Source organism: Hemiscyllium ocellatum, chromosome 25, assembly GCF_020745735.1.
Source record: "Hemiscyllium ocellatum isolate sHemOce1 chromosome 25, sHemOce1.pat.X.cur, whole genome shotgun sequence".
Lineage (NCBI taxonomy): Eukaryota > Metazoa > Chordata > Chondrichthyes > Orectolobiformes > Hemiscylliidae > Hemiscyllium > Hemiscyllium ocellatum.
In genome coordinates this window covers 52,277,902-52,301,861 of record NC_083425.1, presented here as the reverse complement: position 1 = coordinate 52,301,861, position 23,960 = coordinate 52,277,902, and the positions used below count along the sequence as shown (strand labels likewise).

At 45.4% G+C, this 23,960-nt stretch overlaps 1 protein-coding gene across 4 annotated transcripts in view; it reads right to left on the bottom strand.

Moving 5' to 3' along the window:
- The window catches only part of LOC132827680 (caskin-2-like), a 277,191-nt gene that overhangs the window by 119,478 nt on the left and 133,753 nt on the right, over positions 1-23,960 (bottom strand). For all 4 annotated transcript variants that reach the window (XM_060844329.1, XM_060844327.1, XM_060844328.1 and 1 more), the window contains one exon: positions 4,277-4,328. In XM_060844329.1, coding sequence (XP_060700312.1) covers positions 4,277-4,328 — 52 coding nt within the window. The remainder of the gene's footprint in view (positions 1-4,276; positions 4,329-23,960) is intronic.

Here is a 23,960-nt window from a genome sequence, read left to right as displayed (position 1 = left end):
GTTTCTCCAGTACCTGGTTTTTTTTTTATTTCAGATTCCCACCATCTGCAGGATTTTGCTTTTATTTTAATGACCTGAGGGCATGGGGTTAACTGGTAATCTCAATAACTGATGGAATTTAGAATTCATTAATTGGTACATCTGATTTTGAAAGCTAGTTTCATGGTCACCATTAGCAAGACCAATGGTTATAAAATCTCACCCTGATTCACTAATGTTCCTTAGGGACGGAAATCGGTCATCCTTACCTGGCCTGGCTTACATACGACTCCAGACCCACAGTGATGTGGTTGGCTAATAACTGCCCTCTGAACCAGCCTAACAAGCCACTCAGTCCAATGGCAATTTAGGATGGTAACAAGTATTTTAGATAAATGTGAGCTGCATTTTAGAAAGGCAACTCAGGGCAAAATTTAACGGTAAGGTCCTGAGGAGTTTTGCCAAACAAGATGTTGGGGTTTACAGTTCCTTGAAAATGTAGTTGTAGGTAGACAGGGTAGAGGTGGTGGTGCTTGGTATGCCTTCCTTTATTAGTCAGTGAGTGAAGAGGTTGAGAGATCATATTGTGGCTATACAGGACATTGGTTAGGCCACTTTTGAAATACTGCATTCAATTCTGGTCTCCCTGCTATAGGGAGGATGTTGTGAAACTTGAGAGTTCAGAAAAGATTTTCAAGGATGTTACCAAGGCTGGAGGATTTGAACTATAGGGAGAGGCTGAACAGACTGGCGCTATTTTCCCTGGAGCATCGGAGGCTGAGGGGTGACCTTATCTACAGGTTTATAAAATCATGGGGGACATGAATAGGATCAATAGCCAAAGTTTTCCACAGGGTTGGGGAGTCAAAATCAAGTGGGCACTGGTCTAAGGTGAAGGGAAAGATATAAAAAGGACCTAAGGGATAACTTTCTCACATAGAGGGTGGTACGTGTATGGAATGAGCTGCCAGAGGAAATGGTGAAGGCAGGTACAATTATAACATTTAAAAGGCATCTGGATGGGTATGTGAATATGAAGGGATTAGAGGGATGTCGGCCAAATGTTGGCAAATGGGAGTAGATTAATTGCAGATATCTGGTCAGGATGGACAAGTTGGACCAAAGGGTCTGTTTCTGTGCTGTACAATGCTATGACTCTCAGAGCTGGCCTTACCACAATTGAATTAAACAGAAACCTCCATGTCATCTCCCTGACCAGCACTTCGTCCCGTACACTTTTCTGGTTCCAGTTTCCTTTTAAACACACCTGCACTGCTCACTCACCTCCACAGTTCCTTCACATCCTCAGCAGTCCCTAAGCGCAGCGGTTTCTCCTGAATTCCCAACTGAATTTACTGGCGCCTCTTATATTTATGGCTCTTAGTTTTACTACACAAGCTGCCTCGCCCCAGCTGTTTCTCCAAATGCCTTGCCAATGTAATAATGACAAAACCCCTGCTCGTAAGAACATCCGAAGCAATGTTCTTCTGCAATCAGTCACGGGATGCAGGCCTTGCTGGCTAGGCCAGGATTTATCACCCATCCCTAATTGCGCAGTTAAGAGTCAGCCGCATTGCTGTGGGTCTGGAGTCACACACAGGGCAGATCAGATAAGGATGGCAGTTTCCTCCTTAAAGGGCATTAGTGAACATGACATGTATTTAACAATTGATGATAGTTGCCACAGCTTCCATTGAAGATGACCAGATTTTATAGCCCACCCAATTAACTGAATTTAAATTCACAGTGTTGCTATGGTGGGTTTCAACCCATACTCCCATAGCACTAGCCTGGGGTTTGGATGATTGTCCACTGACATTGGCACCATGTCCTGGACTCACCCTCACTGTAGCCGCTCCCTCTTGTGTAATCTTGTTCTAGCTGTGCAGACATAACCTTGTATTCCTCACTCTGTATAAGCACCCTATCATCTGAATGTCCCTGTTTGCTACAATCTGTCTGTCCGGCTCACAAAACAAAACTTTTCACTGTACATGAAACAACAATAAAGCAAGTCAAATCAAAACAAAATGTACTTGCAAGGACCACTGAAAGGCCAGGGTCACAACTCCAGAGAGTACAGCAGAGTAGAGGAATCAAATACAAAATCAAAGTCTAATCTGGAACCTTCCAATGCTTTTGGAAGGAAACGATGGGCAGGAATTGAATGAGGAGTCTATAGTGATTGGAACAAGGTCAGCCAGGTGGACCTCAAAGAATCTAAGTTCTCTGGCTGGGGCTGCTAATCTGGTCCAATCAGGGAGCCCTGGCTGACAGATATTGACAAAGAGTCAGAGGTTCTGTTCACTCTGAGAGCTGGCTCTGTGGGAGTTGGGTTAGAGTGGTGCTGGAAAAGTACAGCAGGCCAGGCAGCAGCCGAGCAGGAAAGTCGACGTTTCGGGCAAAAGCCCCTCATCAGGAATAGAGGCAGGGTGCCTGCAGAGTGGAGAGATAAATGAGAGGAAGGTGGGGGTGGGGAGAAAGTAGCATAGAGTACAATAGGTGAGTGGGGTGGGGTTGGAGGTGATAGGTCGGAGAGGAGGGTGGGGGGGGGGGGGAAGTTAGAAAAAAGTACAATAGGTGAGTGGGGTGGGGTTGGAGGTGATAGATCAGAGAGGAGGGTGGAGTGGCAGGGCAGAGGAGATGACTTGGGAGTTGCAGTGAGAGAGAGACTCACTGAGATTCTTGTAGAGAGAGGAGGAAAACTTCTTCAAGGCAGGCATCCTTGCATGAGGATTCACAGTAGGGAGCTGGATCAGTGCGAAGGACTCGCCACGTGGAAATAAAGGGTGACTCGATGATGGCGTCTGTCGGGTTATTTCAGAGTCAATCTGCTGTGATGCCCCCTGTGGTTGAACATGCTGAGGTAGCCTATTGTTTGGATTGACATAAATAAAGGATGGCATATTGGGGGTTGAGACAGTGGACAGTACATGAGGAACCGTAACCACCAACTACTACCACCCCAGCCCCCCTCCCCCGGCCAACCCTCCAAAGGGCCTTATTCATTCGAAGCTGCTTGGTCAGGCAGTACCCATAAAGCAAAGAGCTATTCCCCTCAACAAAATCACTTCCACACTCGGAATTAAAACAAAACAGAACTCGAGAGAAGACAGATTCATCAATTGGTCACTTTATCGAGCGCCTTGACTACTAAAGCAGAAGAAGGCAGCTGAAAATGCTGGAGGAGTACACGCGGTCAGTCAAGCAGGGAAATTACAGATTCAGGCTCCATGTGCCACCCCTTCACAGGAACCCGCCTCTCACACAAACATCTCCTCCTTTCTGGCAAGTAACAGACCACCAGTTAGTGCCCAACAACTCTGTTTTCAGCTTGCAGAGTCACGTCCAGCAGTTTAACTTCCTTAACTGGTCATCTGTGTCCTGGACCTGATACAATCAATTACCTCCACTAAATGTAGTGGCAGCCAAACCCTAAGCCTATCTCCATTAGCCCAAACAGACATGGGGGGGGGGGGGGGGGGGGGGGGGTTCAGCTGGAACCTCTAAGACAGAGTATTTTGACGAGCAATTGCAGTCAACGTACAGATCAGCCAGAATAAACTGAATGGTACAACAGACTCAAAGGGCTGAATGGCCACTGAGGGGCAGCACAGTGGCTCAGTGGTTAGCACTGTTTTCTCACAGCTCCAGGGAGCCAGATTCGATTCCCGCCTCAGGTGACCGTCTGTGTGGAGTTGGCATTCTCCCCGCGTCTGTGTGGGTTTCCTCCGGGTGCTCCGATTTCCTCCCACAATCCAAAGATGTGCAGTTCGGGTGAATTGGCCATGCTAAATTGCCCCATAGCGTTAGTCAGGAGTAAATGCAGGGGAATGGTTCTGGGTGGGTTACTCTTCGGAGGGTCGGTGTGGACTGGTTGGGCCAAGTGGACTGTTTCCACACTGTAGGGAATCTAATCTTGTTTATCTATTTTGGATCCTTTGTGTGCTGTAAACTGAAGTCTGCAAGTTATGTCGGTTTCAAAGTCCAAGCTGATCACATCCCTCAGGGATTGGGTAACATAGGTCACACTTCAATTCTCAACGTGTGTTCAATGTTCACAAACATGGAATCAACAGGACAGGTCTCATCGCCTTGTTACATGTAAACAAATCCCAGGAAAACGCTCTGTCAGGCTTTCCCCGAACAGAGTTGATGCCCTCTTCAGATAACCAGCATGGACTGCTTAATGAGATTGAAACTGTTGCCTGGGGCATTTTCCAAACCCACACCACAGACTGATTTATGGCCCTGAGAGATGGCAGGGTTAATGTAAACAGGAGGATGTGGTACTCACCCATCGGAATCCTGGTAATTAACGTTCAACCGCTTTGTGGAGCCCAGCAGCTCTGTAACAGGAGAAAGGAGAACATGAATCACATTGGGGCAAGACTAACTCAGACACAGTGAGACACAATAACTCAGAGCGAGACACAGTAACACCTTCAAACTGTTCGAGAAAGAGACTCACACACATACTCAGTAACACTTTTAGAGGTAGAAAGATACAATATCTCCACTAGAAAGAATCAAACAGTAATTCTGTTCGAGGGGGAGAAGGACAGAGAGAAAGTGAGACTGGTGTTATAGGAGTTTGTGAGACACTCACTCCATTAGAGAGCAAGTGAGAGACTTCATGGGGTGGGGGGAGGTGATAGGAGAGGGGGACAGAGAGGGGGACTCCATTAGAGAGATGGTGAAAGAGTGTATTTCCATAACAGAAAGTGAGACATGCTAACAGAGAGTGTGACTATCTGTCAATCTGTTTGAGTGAGAATGGGCTTCAGTATCTGCATTAAACAGAGGGAGACCGAGTGGACACTAACTGTGAAATGTCTAGCACAGCACCCATCGGTGAGCTCTCTAAATCATGTGACAATGTTACCATACTGCACACAAAACAAAACTTTTCATTGTACCTAGGTACATGTGCCAAATATTTTTACTTGGCATTTTCAGGTTCCAAACTGAACCAGGAAGAACACAAACAACAAAATAAACAAAGACCGTATTCACGCCCCACCCTCGTGTTGTCACCACACGGCTTTTCGTTTTTCTTAGAAAAGCCCCCCTGTAATAGCAGCTCACTGTAGTAGCCCACCTGTACCCCCAGCCCCTCGTTCCCCACTGCCAAGAAGCTCTAAATAAACCATAGCTTGGTGTGACAGCTTTCACAGAAGGGGTTTAAGGAGAAATACATTTCAAAATAAGGAAGTATTGTTAATCTCACACACTGGACATCGTGTATAGAATTGTACATAGTTCTGGAATGTTCTGTATCTCAGGGTGAAGTAGCACAATAGATTGACACCATAATTCCAGGCTTAAGAGGTGACTATGAGGAGAGGCTGAGCAAATTGGAGCTTTTTGGGATTCAGACAGGGGAAGGTGATGTGACAGAGGTCTTTAAAATTAGGGAGCGTTTCAATCATCTAGAAGCAGAGATGGCATCTCCACTTCCAAGAGGAATGCATTAATAGGGAACATCATTTAAAGATGAGTCAGGAATATAACAAATAACAAATAAGAAATGTTGTTAGCCAGACAGTGGGGAGGATTTGGAACCTGCTTCCTCACCGAAGTAGTTGAGGTGAATTCCCATAGAGCAGGGGATGTTCAGTCTTTGAAACTGCTTGAGACACTGATCAACAGCATTCCCTCTAATGTTCTCACTTGCTGTACAGGTCTGCAAGGTCCATAAGTGGCAACAATTGCTGTAACTGAAGTCAATGTTGCAATCGGCATGGCCATGGAACATGAGAACAGGTATGTAGCTTAGAGAAAATGTTAATCAATTAATTCCTAGGCACTAAAGTCTAGGGGACAGCATGGGAAAGGTCCACTGAAATAGAGGATTGTATGAAACAGTACATCAGGCTCGAGGGGCTGAATAGCCTACTCCTGCTCCTATGTTATGCTTCAGAGTAGATACATTACAGGGAAATCTAGACAGGTTCAATGGAGGAAGGAATACTGACAAGGTTAGAGAAAGCAGCTTACACACACATACCAGCAGATTCAAGAACAGCCTCTCCCTTGCTGTCATCGGACTTCTGAATGGTGCTCTCACATTTTAAATGCAATATTGATCTCACTCTCTGTGCACCTTTTCTGCAGCCGTAACATTGCATTCTTCGCCCTGGTCTATTACTGTAATGCACTTTGTATGGTATGGTCTGCCTGTACTGCACACAAAACGTTTTACTGTTAAACCAGGCACATGTGACAATAATAAATCATATCAAATAGTGGGAGGATGCTTGCGTGGATTATAAACAGCAGCAGAGACCATCTGGGCCTTTCTGTGCTATAAACTCACAAAGTTATTGCTGCTGAACCAATGCTGGGCAAAGATCAAACCTGCACCTTGCTGGTCCCTACAGCAGATCTGCCCACTGCCTCTGAGAAACAAGTACATATCCTTGTTCAAATCGACGGATCTTTAAACATATTCCTGAGCAACATTTTCATTCTTGCTGATCTTGAGAATTAAATGCAAAGCCCATGTTCAAATGCCTGTTGGCACCTTGTACCTAAAACCCTTGCAGATTAGATATCAAAATGAGATTCTGTCTGCCCTCTCAGATGGACACACTAAAGATTGCTCGAATTGTTTTGAGGGTGACGAAAGGGTTTTCTTTGATGTCGAGATCAATATTTATCCCTAAATCAACACTGTAAAACAGGCAAATAAGCAGCACAGTGGTAGTGCCACTATCTCTGAGCCAGGAGGCCTGTGTTCAAGTCCCACCTGCTCCAGAGATGTGGAGTAGTATTTCTGAATGAGAAAAAAAATCTATAACAGGTAATATCTGATCATCATATCACTGGGATTGTGCTGTACACATATTGGCTGCCCTTATCGACACTTCAGTCATTGAGGAATGTCTGACAAGTGTTCTGGCAATTCCTGAGAATGAGAAGGTGTTGTTCAATGGCCTTGGAATTGTATCTTTCCCGCAGTTTCACTCACCACAGTATCAAGGAGGAGAAACCTTTATGCCCTGGGGACTGTGGGACTTTCTTGAAGAGTTGGTAACACTATTGTCGAGGGGTGAGGAGCCAGGGCAGGCTGACGGCCTGACTCCCGGGTGAGGAAGACTGGGCACTTGCCTGCCTGAGTATGCCAACCTTGCCAACCCCTCTGTACAGAAGCAAAGCTGTGAACCAAGTGGGGGTGAGGGGGAGAGCTCAGGATGTGATACAGTTGCCAAATCTGAAGGAATTCCTTTTGTGTGATGGAGGAGCTAAGTGACAGCCCACTGGTCTAGAAACGAGTGATTTAGCTGGCTTCTTTGTGTTGAATGTAAGATCAGTGCAGTGTGCACTAATTCCACCCAGTTAATCATTACCTTTATTTTCATTAACTACGGGACAATATTACACAGAACAGTGAACTGTCTACAAACAAAGAGCAGCTTAAATCACTGACACCTACAGCGCTGCTCACTCGCTCCTGAAGCACGGACCCAATTCTCCAGTTTTTTAAAAAATGAACAGACTGCCTTGGAGCTAATCAAAATGATCAACTGGAAACCCCAAGTCTGATCTATAAAACACAAACCAATTTCCTGCTCACTCTTTGCTCCTTTCCTGATATTAAGATATTAGTTCTTAAGGGGTTTTCTGCTTTCCCTGGGGTGGAGGGGGGAAGAGGGGGGTTTCTGGTGAGCTCAGTATTGGATGCCCATCCCTAATTACTGTGGGCAAGGTGGTGCTGGGCACCTTGTTGACCCAGGGCAGATACACCCCAGTGCCATCATTGAAGTCAGCATTGTGATCCCATGGCAGTGAATTTGTTGAAATATTTAGGTCACGATGTATTCTTAATCATACAGACTCAAAAGGCAAAGACCACCACCTCAACCTCAACCGCCCCCTCATCTCCCAATCCCAACTCCTTGCACTCCAACTCCCCCAACACCAACTATCCCCACCCCCAATTCCCATTTCCCTATTCCCGACTCCCCCCATCCCTGACTCCCGACTCACCCCATCCCGACTCACCCCATCCCCCAACCTTGACAACCCCATCCCCTAATCTCAATCATCCATTTGTCCAACCCCCAAGTCTGACTCACCCCACTCACGACTCCACCACCTCCCGACTCATCCCATCCCCAAAATTCCCCTATCCTCAACATCTCCCATCCCCCAACCCCAACTCTGTCTGTCCATTGGCGGGGAACATCTGCAGCTCTGCCACTTCTGACTGGCACCTGGGCCCCATCGATATTGTGGCTCTGACACAGATAACCAGTCAAACACACCACATCGTGATTGGGAGACGCCGGTGTAGGACTGGGGTGTATAAAGTTCAAGTCACACAACACCAAGTTATAGTCCAACAGGTTTATTTGGAAGTACTAGCTTTAGGAGCACTGCTCCCTCATTGTGTGGTTGTGGAGAATAAGATTGAAAGACACAGAATTTATAGCAAGATTTGCAGCAAAACAGAATTTGCTTTAAATTCTGTGTTTTACAATCTTATACTCCACAACTACCTGATGAAGGAGCAGCGCTCCGAAAGCTAGTGTGCTTCCAATTAAACCTGTTGGACTATAACCTGGTGTTGTGTGATTTTTAACTTTGTCCACTGCATCATATCTCAGTGCTAGCCTCCCTCTTGGGAATATTAATGATGCCATGGCACTAATCAAATGAACGTCCAGGTGGAGGCAGGTTTCTGGTGCCTGGTCAATATATACATCTTTGATAATTAACTTTGATAATACAGCAGGGTGTAACATGCTATTACTACAGCGGGGTTTAGTGGAAGTCACTGCTTCATGGACTGTCAGTCACATTTCCCACGCCACAACATTGAGGACATTTCACTGGCTGTATCTGCATGGGTGCATTGGAAAACATTAAAGTTGTGAAAGGTGCTATGTCAATCAAAGTCCTGACTGTTACAAGTATCCTGCAAGCTGCAGTAATTTGAAGACAGTATAGTTGAGTTGTAAGCATAAGCATTTACCATCACACCTTACAGTGGCATTGGCCCTGTCGATTCAGCAGCCATGTAGTCAGGCCTGGGGTTGGGTCTTTCCTGCTGTACAGGTTAAATCAAAAGTAGTTAATAAGTGCATCCAGCAGCGCTATTCCCTGTCAGCACATAGTGGGCAGCACGGTGGCACAGTGGTTAGCACTGCTGCCTCACAGCGCCAGAGACCCGGGTTCAATCCCCGACTCAGGCGACTGACTGTGTGGAGTTTGCACATTCTCCCCGTGTCTTCGTGGGTTTCCTTCCCCAGTCCAAAGATGTGCAGGTTAGGTGAATTGGCCATGCTAAATTGACCCTAGTGTTAGGTAAAGGGGTAAATGGTAGGGGGTAAATATAGGAGAAAGGGTGGGTTGCGCTTCAGCGGGTCGGTGTGGACTTGTTGGGCCGAAGGACCTGTTTCCACACTGTTACCACAATGGTATAATTGCCCGTACCATACTGGATTCTGCCACTTGGATGAAACAGTCCTGTCAAGAACGAACTAAGCTGTTTACAAAGTGTCTCAGCTCTTCCGCTGCTGAAACCTTCACCCATGCCTCTGTTCACCTCATGATTCAACTATTCCAGTCCCCTCACGGCCAGCTTATGACATTAAGTTCCATTCACCCATCACTGACCCACGATGGATCTTTCCTGCAGTCACACTTCTCAGTTTCATAAAAGGGTCAAAAACATTACTTTTCCAAAACGTAAAAGCCAAATAAATGTGATTTGGAGACCATAAGTACAGGTCACAGAGCTATTGTGGACTACAGAAATAAATGTGGATAAATGTATGGTTATCCACTTTGGTGGCAAGAACAGGAAGGCAGATTACTACCTCAATGGAATTAATTTAGGTAAAGGGGCAGTACAGAGAGATCTGGGTGTTCTTGTACACCAGTCAATGAAGGTAAGCATGTAGGTACAGCAGGTAGTGAAGAAGGCTAATAGCATGCTGGTCTTCATAACAAGAGGGATTGAGTATAGAAGCAAAGAGGTGCTTCTGCAGCTGTACAGGGCCCTGGTGAGACCACACCTGGAGTACTGTGTGCAGTTCTGGTCGCCAAATTTGAGGAAAGACATTCTGGCTATTGAGGGAGTGCAGTGTAGGTTCATGAGGTCAATTCCTGGAATGGCGGGATTACCTTACACTGAAAGACTGAAGCGACTGGGCTTGTATACCCTTGAGTTTAGAAGGCTGAGAGGGGATATGATTGAGACATAAGATTATGAAAGGATTGGACACTCTGGCAGCAGGAAACATGTTTCCGCTGATGGATGAGTGCCGAACCAGAGGACACAGCTTAAAAATACGGGGTAGACCATTTAGGACAGAGATAAGGAGAAACCTCTTCACCCAGAGAGTGGTGGCTGTGTGGAATGCTCTGCCCCAGAGGGCAGTGGAGGCCCAGTCTCTGGATTCATTTAAGAAAAAGTTGGATAGAGCTCTCAAAGATAGTGGAATCAAGGGTTATGGAGATAAGGCAGGAAGCGGATACTGATTAGGAATGATCAGCCATGATCATGTTGAATGGCGGTGCAGGCTCGAAGGGCAGAATGGCCAACTCCTGCACCTATTGTCTATTGTCTAATCCATCAAGTCTGCAGCAGCCAGAAACAGCTACCTAATTATTCTAGTCCTATTTTCCAGCACTTGGCACATAATCCTGTATACCTTGGTATCACACAGCCACATTTAAATATCTTTTCAATGTGAAGAGAGTTTCAGCCTCTATCATCCGCACGGGCACGTTCCCACTGCCTCCTGGGCGAGAAACACTTTTCCCTCACATCCACCCTGACCTTCCTCTAAATCCATACCTCAATCACGGATTCCTCCATCATGGGGAAAGGTTTCTACCCTGTCTGATGTCCCCCATAATTTTATACACCTCAATCACATCCACCCTCAATCTCCTCTGCTCCAATGAAAACAACCAAGTTTAGTGTCATCTGCAAACTTATATGGCTTCGCTTGGACAAAAGGGTTTTCTGTGATTGACTCACTTTGTAAGAGGTAGGTACTTAGCCCACGAGGAATACCTCCCTCTTATGTATATCTGTACATCACATATTTTTACATGATAATATAGAGGTATCTCTATAAAGGTAGTCAATTGTCTCTCTTGATTTTACAGTTTGACAGTCAGCACTCCCAAAGCATGGGGCAGGTGAAGAGCTTAAAGGTCAAGTCTACCTCAGCCAGAAAAGAACTTGAAACACGGCTGTATCCACATATCACACTGAGCCAACTGTCCTCTCATCATAATAAAAAAAAGCATGTATCAACACCAGGGATGTTCAAAATTCAATTCAAAAATTCTCATCTTTGCTTTCCAACCCCTTCTCAGTCTCAACCCTACCACCTTTTCCAACATTACAATCTCCTCAAATCCTCAGAGGAAGAGTCGTACTGGGCTCAAAACACGAATGGAATCTTTCTGTGTAGGTGCTGCCACATTTTCTCAAGCACTTTCTGTTTTTATTTCAGCTCTGTGAGATCTCTGCTCTCCTCCCAGTCTGTCCACTTGTTGTAATAGATCTAGTTTCCACTGCTCCAGCATCGGGTTCTGTGACTTCAACTACTGAAGGCTGGAGATTCTGGCAAACCCTTCTAGAAATGCTTCTTCCTTTAAAACACTTGTTTAAAACTGGCCATTCTAACTGAGCTTTTGATCACCACAGGATCTTTGAGTGTGTCACTGTCCATATGGATTGTTGTGCATTGTTTTTGTTATGCTGAAGGTGTTATATAAATGCAAGGTGCTGTTGCAGTGACATTGTAACCATTTTCAGGCATGCTTACTACAGTAAAAATTTTGGAGGTGCATGATTTTACAGGAGAAATACAGCAGAAGAAATCTTCACAAGCACATTTTATAATTATACTGCACATGTGGAGCAGCTCAGGGTATTACCCTGCATCTGTGAGACTTGCACCACTCAGCACGACAGTGTGGCATCCCTCTGGTTTATAGGATCACAACTTAAAGGCAACGGGAAAATCTCAGCAAATTTCAAGGTGCATGGCAAGGTAACTAACCAGCGCCACACCCAAACTTCACCTCAGCACAGAATTCTCTGCGCATGAGGCTTCCCCGCATTGAGTCGGGACAGACTGCCCTCAATATTGGTGGATCAGTAAAAGATTAAGTTATAGCAATTCAACACTCCCTCACTAATCAGTCAGGAGCACCACTAGCTGGTTGATCAATTGTCATTGTGAAAAAGCAGTCTTTGTCAATCCTCAGCAACCCAGTCTGGTGCCATTCTATACAGAGGCCTATACGGTTGCTAAGACAACATGGTCTTGAAAGGTCATACCTCGTTGCTGAGCCAGTGAATTCATAATAGCTCATTTCACAGTGTCTAAGTCGATTGTGCTGCAATAGTCATTTCTCAATGACTGAGCTGTCGGCTTTTTTTAAAAAGAACTTACTCTCTGGAAAATACCTGCAGCCATTTCTTGTAGTGATTTCAGACCGAATCCCAAACCAACAGGAAACACTGGCCAAATCTGACAATAATTAAAAATTGGAATTGCTTGAGGCTCGATTCAAATCTTTGTGCTTCTAAAGTCATACTCATGGGGAAAGGCCTATCATTCTGAAGGCCATACTTCAGTAAAGACACAAGTTCAGGCTGGGAAGCAGGTTACTAGAAAAACTGGGCTCTGTGACTACAACCAGGCCCTACAGATACACCATGGAGCCCTGCAGTCAACTGAATAAACAATCGAGAGAGTGGAACAAAGCCTGACACCTAATCTTTGATCTAAACTTCCAGTCACAATAAAAGGCAGGAGATCGACTTTGTGGAAGAAAGTCTAGATTCTGTGCAGGTTGCCACCTCTGGTCGGACATTTTCCTGGACTTCGTGACACTTTACCTCCTGTCTCTAACCCACTCTGCCATCACTACCACAGTTTCAAATGTTTTCTTTTAAAAACACAACTAACAAAGAAGAGTTTCATAATTAAAAGAACAACAGCCAACTATATAGAGAGAGAGGGGGGTGGGAAGAGAGTGAGAGTGTGTGGGGGGGGGGGGGGGGGGGGGGGGGGGGGGGAAGAGGCCGGTGCACAGGCAAAATACAATTTCAAGGGTCAAGAACATTAAGTGTAGAATATCACAGGATTTGACGAACACAGGAAAAAAAAGAATAAAGAACTGAGAATTCTGGAAGTCTAAAACAAACACAAGAAGAGCGCTGGAGAATCTCAGCAGCTCCAATAGTATCTGTGGAGACCAAAACATAGTTAAAGTTTTGGGTCCAGTGAGTGACTGCAAAAGTGTCTTACAGACTAGTTCCAGGTATAAGAAAGTTCAGTATGAGGTTAGATTGAAGACTTTAGGACTATTCTCCTTGGAGAGAAATCTGAGAAGAGATCTTATAGAGGTTTTTCCAGATCATGAGCAGGCTAGGTAGAGTAGATCCAGAGAAGCTTTTCCCACTCATCAAAGAACAAGAGGGCATAAGTTTAAAGTAACATGCAAATGAAGTAAGTGTGGTGTGGGAGAAAAGTGTTTTCACTCAGCGAGTAGTTGGGAGTGTGGAATGCCTGGAAATGTGGTGGAGGCAGGCTCAACTGAGACATTTATTAGAAGATTATTTCGATAGAAATGGTGCGTAGGAAAATGGGGAAAGGCAGGAGATTGGCACATAAGAAATATGAGCAGGAACAGGTCATCTGGTCGGTCAAGTCTGCTCCACCATTCTATGAGATCTCTTTGTGGACTCAGCTCCATTCACCCACCTGCTCATCATAACCCGTAAATCCTTTACTGTTCAAATATCTATCAGTCTCTGCTTTAAAAACAAGGTAGCCTCAACTGCTTCACTGGGCAGGGAATCCCACAGATTCACAACTCTTTCGGTGAAGACATTCCTCCTCAACTCAGGAGGGAATAGAACCAGTGCAAGCACGAGGGCCTGGGGAGCATCCTCCTGCTCTGTAGCAATTCTGTGCTAACTAGATGTATCTCTGTGATAATCCTACCCAAGTGTGTTTCCAGTGTGACCCCATATTAAAGTCTCAGACTTTGTGTAACACTTTGGGGGGGGCTGGTGTTAGTTCGAAGTGAAGATTGGCTCAGTACAGAGGGAATTACTTAGACTGTAGGACCACTTCTTTCGAAGTAAAAAAAAAAGCCTCCCCTTCCACAGGCTTCTTTTGATCCTAAAATCAGACCTCTAGGATCCGCTTGTCAAGTTACACTGAGCCATGAGGCGGGGAATAAAAAGGAAGATTTATAGGGGTCTCATAGTTCAGGTTCCGGGGCATGTTATTGCTGCTTCAGAATTTGCAATGCCAAAATCCTGACCCCGAGGGAGACCTACAGAAAGCAATTAAGAGTCAACCACATTGCCTGTGGTTCCGGTGTCACATGCAGGCAAGACCAGGTAAGGATGGCAGTGTCCTTCCCTCAACATTAGTAAATGAGATGGGATTTTCCAACAAACTTGTGACTGTCGTTAGACTCTTAATTCTAGATATTTATTAAATTTAAAAACCACTATCTGCCATGGCAGGTCCAGAGAGCCTGGGTCTGTGGATTAACGGTCCAGTGATAACACCACAAGGCCACTGCCATCCCCTTCAGTGCTCTTTGGTGACATGTCATTTTTTTTTGTTTCTGATATATGCAAGCAATATAGCTGTAACTCTGGAAGGAATGAGGAGAAGGCCATTCAGACCCTCAAGCCTGTTCCACAATTCAAATTGATCACAGTCAATCCTTATCTTAATCCATCCACCCACCCAACTCAGATCTGCATCCCTCAGGGACAGAGACAAAATCCAGAACAAGTTTTTGAGACAACTGCCAATCTATTCAGCAGCCAATGTTTCTTTAACAATTTGAAGTCGACAATGTTCCTTTAGGTGAATACAAATTAGGAGCAGTAGGCCATTTAGCCCCCTAATCCTACTCTGCCGTTTTACTGTTAAGTCAGAGAGGGTTGAGCATCTTTAATAATAATCTAAAATCTGTAAGGTCCTGGCTGTGGGGAGCTCGTCGATGAAATGTCAGTCACGTCAGAAAACAGTTTGTAGATCAGATTAATTCAGGTCACCAGGATGGAACAGGAGAAATTTGCTGACTCTGCAGATGCTGAGAGGCAGGAAAACAGTTTGAAAGCTTTTAGTAACAGCTCCAAAACACTGAGGGGTCAGAGCATAAAGGACGAGATCAGTCAGAGATGGTGAGTGGTTCGATAAACCAGAAACCAGCTGACTGCTTCATCACATCTGGCCTCTCGCACAACTGCTACTCAATCATGACGAAATTTATCTCTGCAATGTTTTCCACTGCTCACTCACCTACTCGTGGTGTCCCTCAGCAGAACACTGCCTCCTGCTGGCCCTTCTGATACTATTTCCAATGCCAGCTTTGCCAAATGGAGCAGGATAACCCTGTTTTGGGCAGTTTTGCATATCCTGCTGTCAGAATCACTCCTCTTCCCATACAACTGAAGAGTCAGTTGGACATAGATCACAAAGTTACAGGAATGTTCTATACGAATCTGGTCCTGAAAGCACTAGGCCCGATTTAGGCCTGGATTCTCTGGGCACAGGCTGCCTTCTTGTGCTACATCCTTGTGGTCAATCTTCATGCAGCAGCAGCACTGGGCTGTTAAGCGCATCTAGTTCTCACCTAGTTCCACACACACACAGGATCTTGTGGTACAGTGGTAGTGTCTCTACTTCAGGGCTCGGAGGCCCAGATATAAATCACACCAGCTCCATACAGAGGTGTGCAATTACATCTTAGAACAGGTTGATTAGAAAGTTTTTAAAAAACCCACCACATTCACCTCTATCAGGGGAGTTTTCATTGACTAAGAGTGGGTTTCTGCACACCACAGGAGCAATGAGACCCAATGCAGCTCTCAAACCGAGTGCTCTGATGGCAAGGTTGGGTATAGAATGTTGTCATCCTATGTCAAAAATAAATTGTAACTAATTCCCCCTCCTTTTCAAAACTCAGACTCGGGGACAGATAACTTTACAGCTGCTAAACTGAACTGATTCACAAATTCTGGAATTCACAGAAACCCGACAGTGTGGAAGCAGGTCATTCGGCCCATCGAGTCCACCCCAACACACCCATCTCACCAACCAAGCTCACCCCCCACCCCTCCAATCCCCATAGCCTTGCATTTCCCATGGCTAACCCACCTGACCTGCACATCTTTGGATTGTGGGAAGAAACCAGAGCACCCGGAGGAAAGCCATACAGTCACCAGAGGGTAGAACGAACCCTGATCCCTGAGGCAGCAGTGTTAGTCCCTCAGCATCCACGCCAAATTGAAAGCCGGTCTCAGTGACGGTGACAATTAAGCTATCAACAATTGTTGTAAAATCCACAATGATCTTTCGAGAAGGAAATGTACCATTGCTACCCAGTCAGGCCAACATGTGACCCAGATCCACAGCAACATGGGGTGACTCTAGACAGCCTTCAAACAATGGTGAGCAAATCACACAGTTCAAGGGCAATTTTTAAAAAAACATTCGCAGGTTGTGTGTATCACCAGCGAGGTCAGTATTTATTACTTACTAGGTGCCCTGGAGAAGCTGCCTTCTGAACCGCTGCAGTCTATCTGCTGTAGGGCAGACCCTCAATGCCCTTAGGGAGGGAATTCCAGGATTTTGACCCAGTGGCACTGAAGAAATATATTCCCAGGTCAGGATGATGGGTGGCTCGGAGGGGAATTCGAAGTTGGTAGTGTTCCCACATATCTGATGCTCTTGTCCTTCTAGACAGGAGTAGTTGTGGGTCTGGAAGGTGCTGTCCAAAGATCTTTGGTGAATTTCTGCAGTACCCATTGTAGTTAGTACACACTGCTTCGGAGCCGTGATGGTAGAGGGAGTGGATGCTGGTAGATGATGTGATGTCAAGCAGACCGATTGTCCTGGATGGTCTTGAGTATTGTGCTGCATCCAGCACACTCCTGACTTGGGCCTCATAGTTGGTGGATGGGCTTTGGCGAGTCAGGCAGGGGAGTTACTCATTGCAGGACTCCTAGCCTCTGAACTGCTCTTATACTCACAATATTTATGCAGTGAGTCCAGTTCAGTTTCTGGTTAATGGTAACTGCCAGGATATTGATAGTGGGGGATTCAGTGACAGTTAAATCACTGAATGTCAATGGTCGATGGTTAAATTTGATCTTATTGGAGATGGTCATAGCCTGGCATTTGTGTGGCATGAATGTTACTTGCCACTTGTCAGCCCAAGCCTGGATATCCTCCAGGTCTTGCTGCATTTGGACATGGACTGCTTCAGTATTTGAGTAGCCATGATGGTAATGAACATTATACAAGCATTGGCGAACACCCCCGTTTCTGACCTTACAACGGAGATGTATTTAATGAAGCAGCTGAAGATGGTTGGGCCAAATTCTGGCCTGATCACCTTGGCCATACCCCATGAAATAATTACATATTTAAAAAAAAGCTATTAATACCTCAGAGTCAGAAGCTGATGGGACTTAAACACAAAATTTCAGGCTGGCCTCTGCAATGCGTGCTGACGGAAGGCCACACTGTTGGAAGTCCCACCTGAAAGACATTAAATGGAGGCTCCATCTGCCCCAATTGGGGTGAGGTAAATTCCTACACTGCTCCTTGAAGGAGAGTAGAGATGGTATCCTGATGTCCCGGCCAACTTGCTATGTGCAGACTGTTTGCGACATTCCCAATATTAGAAATCCTCTAAAAACACAACAATGATTGTGAGGATCTTTGAGACATCTTGATGTTTTGAAAAGTACCATTTAAATGCACATCTTTTTCTCAAAGACAGAAGGAACACTACCCACTCAAAGAATGGAAAGGAGATAGCTGTAATAGATTGTAGAAACTTGTGAATTTAATGTTGGATGTGAGACTGTTGGATGCAGTCATTAACATTAGTTACTACAACTGCAGACTGTATCAAAGCTCTTCCATTAGGATCAGTAACAGCACGTCAACAACAATCTTATTTTCTTGGTGCCTGTGGAGATTAAGCACCATCCATATTAAGTGGATTATCAGGTGCTCCAGAGGACTCTGTGCGAGGGAGAAGAGCAGTGAGCATATTGCAATTGGGTCCTGTGAGAATGCTATGTGCCAGGTCAGCTCAATCGCCTTAATTCATCTTAAAACACCGGCTTTACCCACGTACTACTTTCTGTGCCGAAGTAAGGGCTTCCCAGGGAAGAGTCTTTTCACAGTAAGCAGCACTGTCAGAGATGTACCCCTTGCACAGCAAAGATGTCTGATTAGCTTTTGCACGCAGCGCTGAGGGAGCGCTACACTGTCGGAGGTGAGAGGGTAAACTGAGGCCCTCTCAGGTGGATGGTCAGACAACGCTGTGTGTAAAGAATGGGGTCTTTCCCCCTGGTGATATTTTCCCCAACCAATATCATTAATAGCAAACTGCCTGCCTTTATCTCAGGGACTGCACAAATGGACTTCCCAGTTTCCTCCTATCGAACAGCAAGCAGTATGTTACACCATCTTTGGAGAAGTACTTTGTGAAGTCCTGCAGAAATACTACAAAGTGCACCATTACAAGCCTGGTGTTGGGGAACCAAACACAATGTTTGCAGTTTCGAGCCAGTCTCAGTTACAAAGGGAGCCAGGCTGAATAAGGCTTTCGAAACAGCCCACAGTTGACTGAGGGGAGGGGAGAGGAGGGGATAGCAGGGGTGGCCTCCTTCTTACACAAAGTTTGTTCTGTTTCAAACACTTTTGCGTCGACATTGTGAGCAACCCACCGGCAGATTCCTGCCTTGTTCTATTCAAGACAAATTCCTCTTCCCCCACACCCCATCCTTTGTCCCTTGTACAATAACTGTGCTGTTTTACGTTCTCTCTCAGTTAACCTCCCTCCCCTTCCCATCCTCAATCGGAATTCTTAGTCAACTCAGTGAAGCAACGTTCCACAAGATTAAAGAACAAGGAAGATCAGTTTCAGTCAGAAAAGCTCCTCTACGTTTTCTGAAGAGCTTTTCACGGGTTAGTTTGGCAGCACTGAGCCCACTCCCCTCTGTGGTCCGAAGTCCCAATCCAGACACTACGATTCTATGACTTGAGCACAAATTCTAGGCAGAGTTGGCCAGTGCAGTAAGGAGGGGCAGTTGACCTCTCTGAGGAACAGTGAAGGTAGAAATATTTGTTTTTGGTGATGGTGATTGAGAGACAAAGGGCAGATTGTTTGGAATGACCACACTGCTATTTGTGGGAGGTTCCGGTGTATAAATTGTTAGTTGTGTTTTCTACATTACAATATCAAGCTTTCAAAGGTAAGCACTTAGTGAAAACCTTAGTTTGCAAACGGTGCTAGAGAAATGCAAGCTATTTCCTTGAAGTGGTTTGTGCCAGAGACGTCTTCAAGTTAAATAAATGTGTAAGAAGAATACAATAACAGCACCATATCAGAGCTGAAAGGATTACATTGTGAGGATTGGTTGTAATATTACAAACCCTCCACTTTAGAAAATTGAGGGAGGGTGGGATGAACGTGTTTAAAATTATGAAGAGGTTTGAGAGAGTCTATACAAACAATATCAGTAAAACACATTATCTGGTCATTTATCACACTTTTTTTGTGGAAACGTATTGTGCAAAGCTCATTCTCATACTTTACAGCAGCAACAACTGTTTTAAAAAAAGATTGACATTGGTTGCAAAGTAGAGGGAGACAGTCTGACGTTGGGAGAACTGCTCTACAGATGCAAGTTCTTACAAACTCCAGACTTTTTGCTGCATATGTATATCTCAGGCATTTACTTGACTTAACATCAGCGTTATATGATGATCATTCCATCATAAAGTCAGAGTGGTAATGGGATGGTCACTGATGATTGCACAATGTTCAGCACCATTCAGTGATGTCTTTGATGCTGAAGCTGTCAAGATCCACATGAAGCAACACTAGACAATATCCAGATTTGGGATTACAAGTGGCAAGCAACATTGTCTGACACTGTGTGGCACGAATGACCATCTCAAACCAGATAGGATCTAACCATTGCCTCTTGATATTCAATGACATTATCTTCACAAAACACATCACCTACTGTCAACATCCTGAGGGTTACCATTGAGCAGAAACTAAACTGGACCAACCATGTAACTGGCAGCTTCTGTAAGGAGAGAAAAGAGCTGACGTTTCGAGTCTAACTGACCCTTTGTCAAAGCTCAGCTTTGACAAAGGGTCAGTTAGACTCAAAACGTCAGCTCTTTTCTCTCCTTGCAGATGCTGCCAGACCTGCTGAGATTTTCCAGCATTTTCTCTTTTGGTTTCAGATTCCAGCATCCACAGTAATTCGCTTTTATCCAGCCATGTAACTACTGTGGGTAGCAGGTCAGAGGCTGGGAATCCTGCAGCGAGTAACTCATCTCCTGACTCCAGCATCTACAAGGCACAAGTGTGACAGAATATTCTCCACTTGCCCGGGTGAATACAGCTCCAACAATACTCAAGATGATCAACACTGCTGGGTTTGCACCACATCCACCACCTTCAGCCTTCACTCTCTCCACTACTGACACTCATTAGCAGCAGTATGTGCTCTCTACAAGATTCAGTGCAGCAATTCCCCAATGTCACTTTTACAGCTTCCAAAACCACCTCTAAAAGCGAATAAATGGGAACACCATATGGTTCCTCCCAGTGTCGCACACCACCCTGACTTGGGAGTAGATCGCTGATCCCCTCAGTGTTGCTGAGACACCTGGAACTCCCTCCCTCCCTCACAGCTTGGTGGGTTTGCAGTGGTTCACAAAGTGGATCATCACCACTTGCTCCAGGTCAATATAAGATGGGCAGTAAACGCTGGCCGAGTCTGAGATGCCGTGATCCTGTGAACTATTAAAAAAACCTGACATCAGTCAATGCGTTAGAGAAAGCTAACATGGCACATGATTTAACATCATGTACTTGGAAGTTGTAAGTGCAGTCCATTTATTCTGGAACTCAATTTCCTTCTTGCTCAAAGATTCCAATTCTCTCCTTTTTTTAAAAAGTACTAATTACCCTCTGGTGACCCATGGCCTTCGCCATTCTTTAACAGGGAATGTTGTCAGGCTGTTTGAGCAGGAGATGTGAACCTGCTCACACACCAGCACCAGTATGCTCAGCATGGATGTCGTTTCTACACAGCATTCAGGAATATTAACACTGGGTGATCTTATACCTCCAGAGCTGTGCAGCAGCCTAACGCTGTGATATTGCTGCTGACCTGAAAGCCCAAACTCTGGGACACTTCCCTCGCCATCCACAGAAGCTGCTCCAATGTGAGATGGGAATGCTTCCGGACGTCTGACCTCCATCAGAGGAGCAGAGCAGCTGTTTAATAAAAATCAACTGAATACATTCTTACACACACTTAACAAGCAGAACTCTCGCCAAGTTATAAGCGCCCTGTGTCAGTCAATGGTTTCCTGTTTGGTTAAGCAGCATTCCACACAACACATCAGTCATCCTCTGTGTGTGTTGCGTGTGAGAGACGTGTGCGTGCATGTTGTATGATGTGCATGTGTGATATATGTATGTGATGTGTGTGCACACTGTGTGTAAGTCTGATCGGAGTACGATATGTTTTTATGACATGTGCATGGTGTGTGCATGTGACAGACTTGCTGTATGATGTGTGCGTGCACACATCTATACCTCCATGTGGGCTGTTTGAATGTATCTATTCCTAGTAGGTTTTTATGGCTGCCAGCATGTCTCCATAATCTGAAGTACCCGTACTTAGACAGTAGCAGCCTTACCGTCCAGTCAGGAGGTTGTGGGCTCCAGTGCCACTCCCCCTCACATTAGGGAAATGTTTGAGAATAAAGCTGAAATCAGTCATAGAGAACATCACATCAGGGACCCGTCTGCCCTCTCACATGGATGCCAAAGATCCCATGGCACTACGTGTAAGAAAAATGGCGAACCATCCCCAGTGATCTTGTCAATACTTATCCCTCAAGCAACATCACCAAACCAGATCCCACAACCTAGAGTACCTTATTGCTCTTTGTGGGATCTTGCTATGTATAAATTAGAATTAGAATCCCTACAGCGTGGTAACAGGCCATTTCACTCAACGGGTCCACAGTGACCCTCCAAAGAGTATCCCACCCAGACCGATTCCGCTATACTATCAGTCTACATTTCAACTAACTGATGCAACTAGCCCACAAATCCCTGAACACTACAGGCAATTTAGCATGGCCAATTCACCTAACCCACACAACTTTGGATTGTGGGAGGAAACCCACGCAGACACAGGGAGAATGTGCAAGTTCCACACAGACAGGTGCCAGAGGCTGGAATGGAACCTGAGTCCCCGGCTCTGTGAGGCAGCAGTGCTAACCACTGAGCCACTGTGCCAGCCTACAAAACAACTGTGTATACAACCTCACCACTTGCAATGTCCTGAGGTCATCATAGCACTAGCTAAATGCAAATTCTTTTGGATCTTTCCTGGAAGTGTCAGGATAAAACCTGTGCCATACGCACCAGGAAACGGCCCTTATGCTGTTCCACCTGACTGAAGAGTTGAAAACGCTTACTCCTTTCATGAAACATTTGGTTGCAAGTGACAAAGGCTCCTCACGTGACTCAGTATCAATGTCTGTGATTAAACCTCTGTGTTGCACCTCAGGAAGTTTAAAATCACACACCAGATTATAGTCTAACAGGTTTATTTGTATGGAGTATCCACAACCACCTGAAAAAGGAACAGCACTCCAAAAGCTAGTGCTTCCAAATAAACCTATTGGACTATAACCTGGTGTGGTGTGATTTTTAACTTTGTCCACCCCAATCCAACACCAGCACCTCCAACTCAAGACATTTGCCACTTTAACTGCATTACAATAAATGTGAAATGCTGTTGGAAACAGTGGAAGGCGTTATAATTCTAGCATTGGGTGGTCAAGAATTATCGTGACAATTTGGGGAATCAAAGTTTGGAAAGACCTGGCAACTGGTAGGCAGGACAAGAAAGCCATCCCCACAAAATCAGTGGATGGTCAGGGAAATCCAACTGGGACATGAACTGCTAGAAGACAATTCCAATAGTGCAGCAGTCCCTCTGACTATCGAGGGCAGGAGTGGGAGCACAGGGGGAAAAGGCTGGCCTTAACTTCATAGCTGAGCCCCGCTTAATACCCACAGGTGGACACTTTCCTGTGGGGCTTACCAGACTATGATCAGAAACTGCCTCTGACAATATTCTCGCTGAGTGTGGCCAAGGTCTGACTGCAGCAGCTCCTACTGCCTTAAATCTGAGGGAGTGAAGGAACAAATGGTTAACAGTTGGGGGAAATTAGTTGGAGAACACGGTTAATGGGTGAGGAGTTGTGTGAGGTTGTTAATTGGTGGAAACGGACTGGAGATAAAACCTGGAGCCATTGGGGTACAGTGGTCATCGCAAGGCACTGGAACAAGTGGATCACTGCACGTAAGTTGGTTTGGAGTGATTAGAGGGTTGATTGTGTGTGGAGTGTGGATCCAAGTGGCCACGTCAAGTAGCCCAGAACAGGCGTTTCCGAGTTGTCTTTTGCCTAGGATGGGGGATTTGAAGAGTAGGGCGAAACATTTTTCAGATGAGAGGAGAAAGATTTTAAAAAGACATGAGGGTGAATTCTTTTACACACAGATTGGTTCATGTGTGGAGTGAACTTCCTGAGGAAGTGGTGGATGTGGGTACAACATTTAAAAGACATTTGGATAAGTCCATGAATAGGAAAGGTTGGGAGATATGGGCCAGGAGCAGGCAGGTGGGATTAGTTTAGTTAGGGATAATGAACGGTTGGACCCAAGGGTCTGTTCCCGTGCTGGATTACTCTACAACTTCCCAGAAGTGTGGAACTTTCAAGGATCTTGTCACTCACTTGCTACAGTTACCTACCACAGGTCACTCAGCACACCTCTAATCACTGCAAACCAACTTATGTGCAGTGATCCACTTGTTCCAGTGCCTTGCGATGACCACTGTA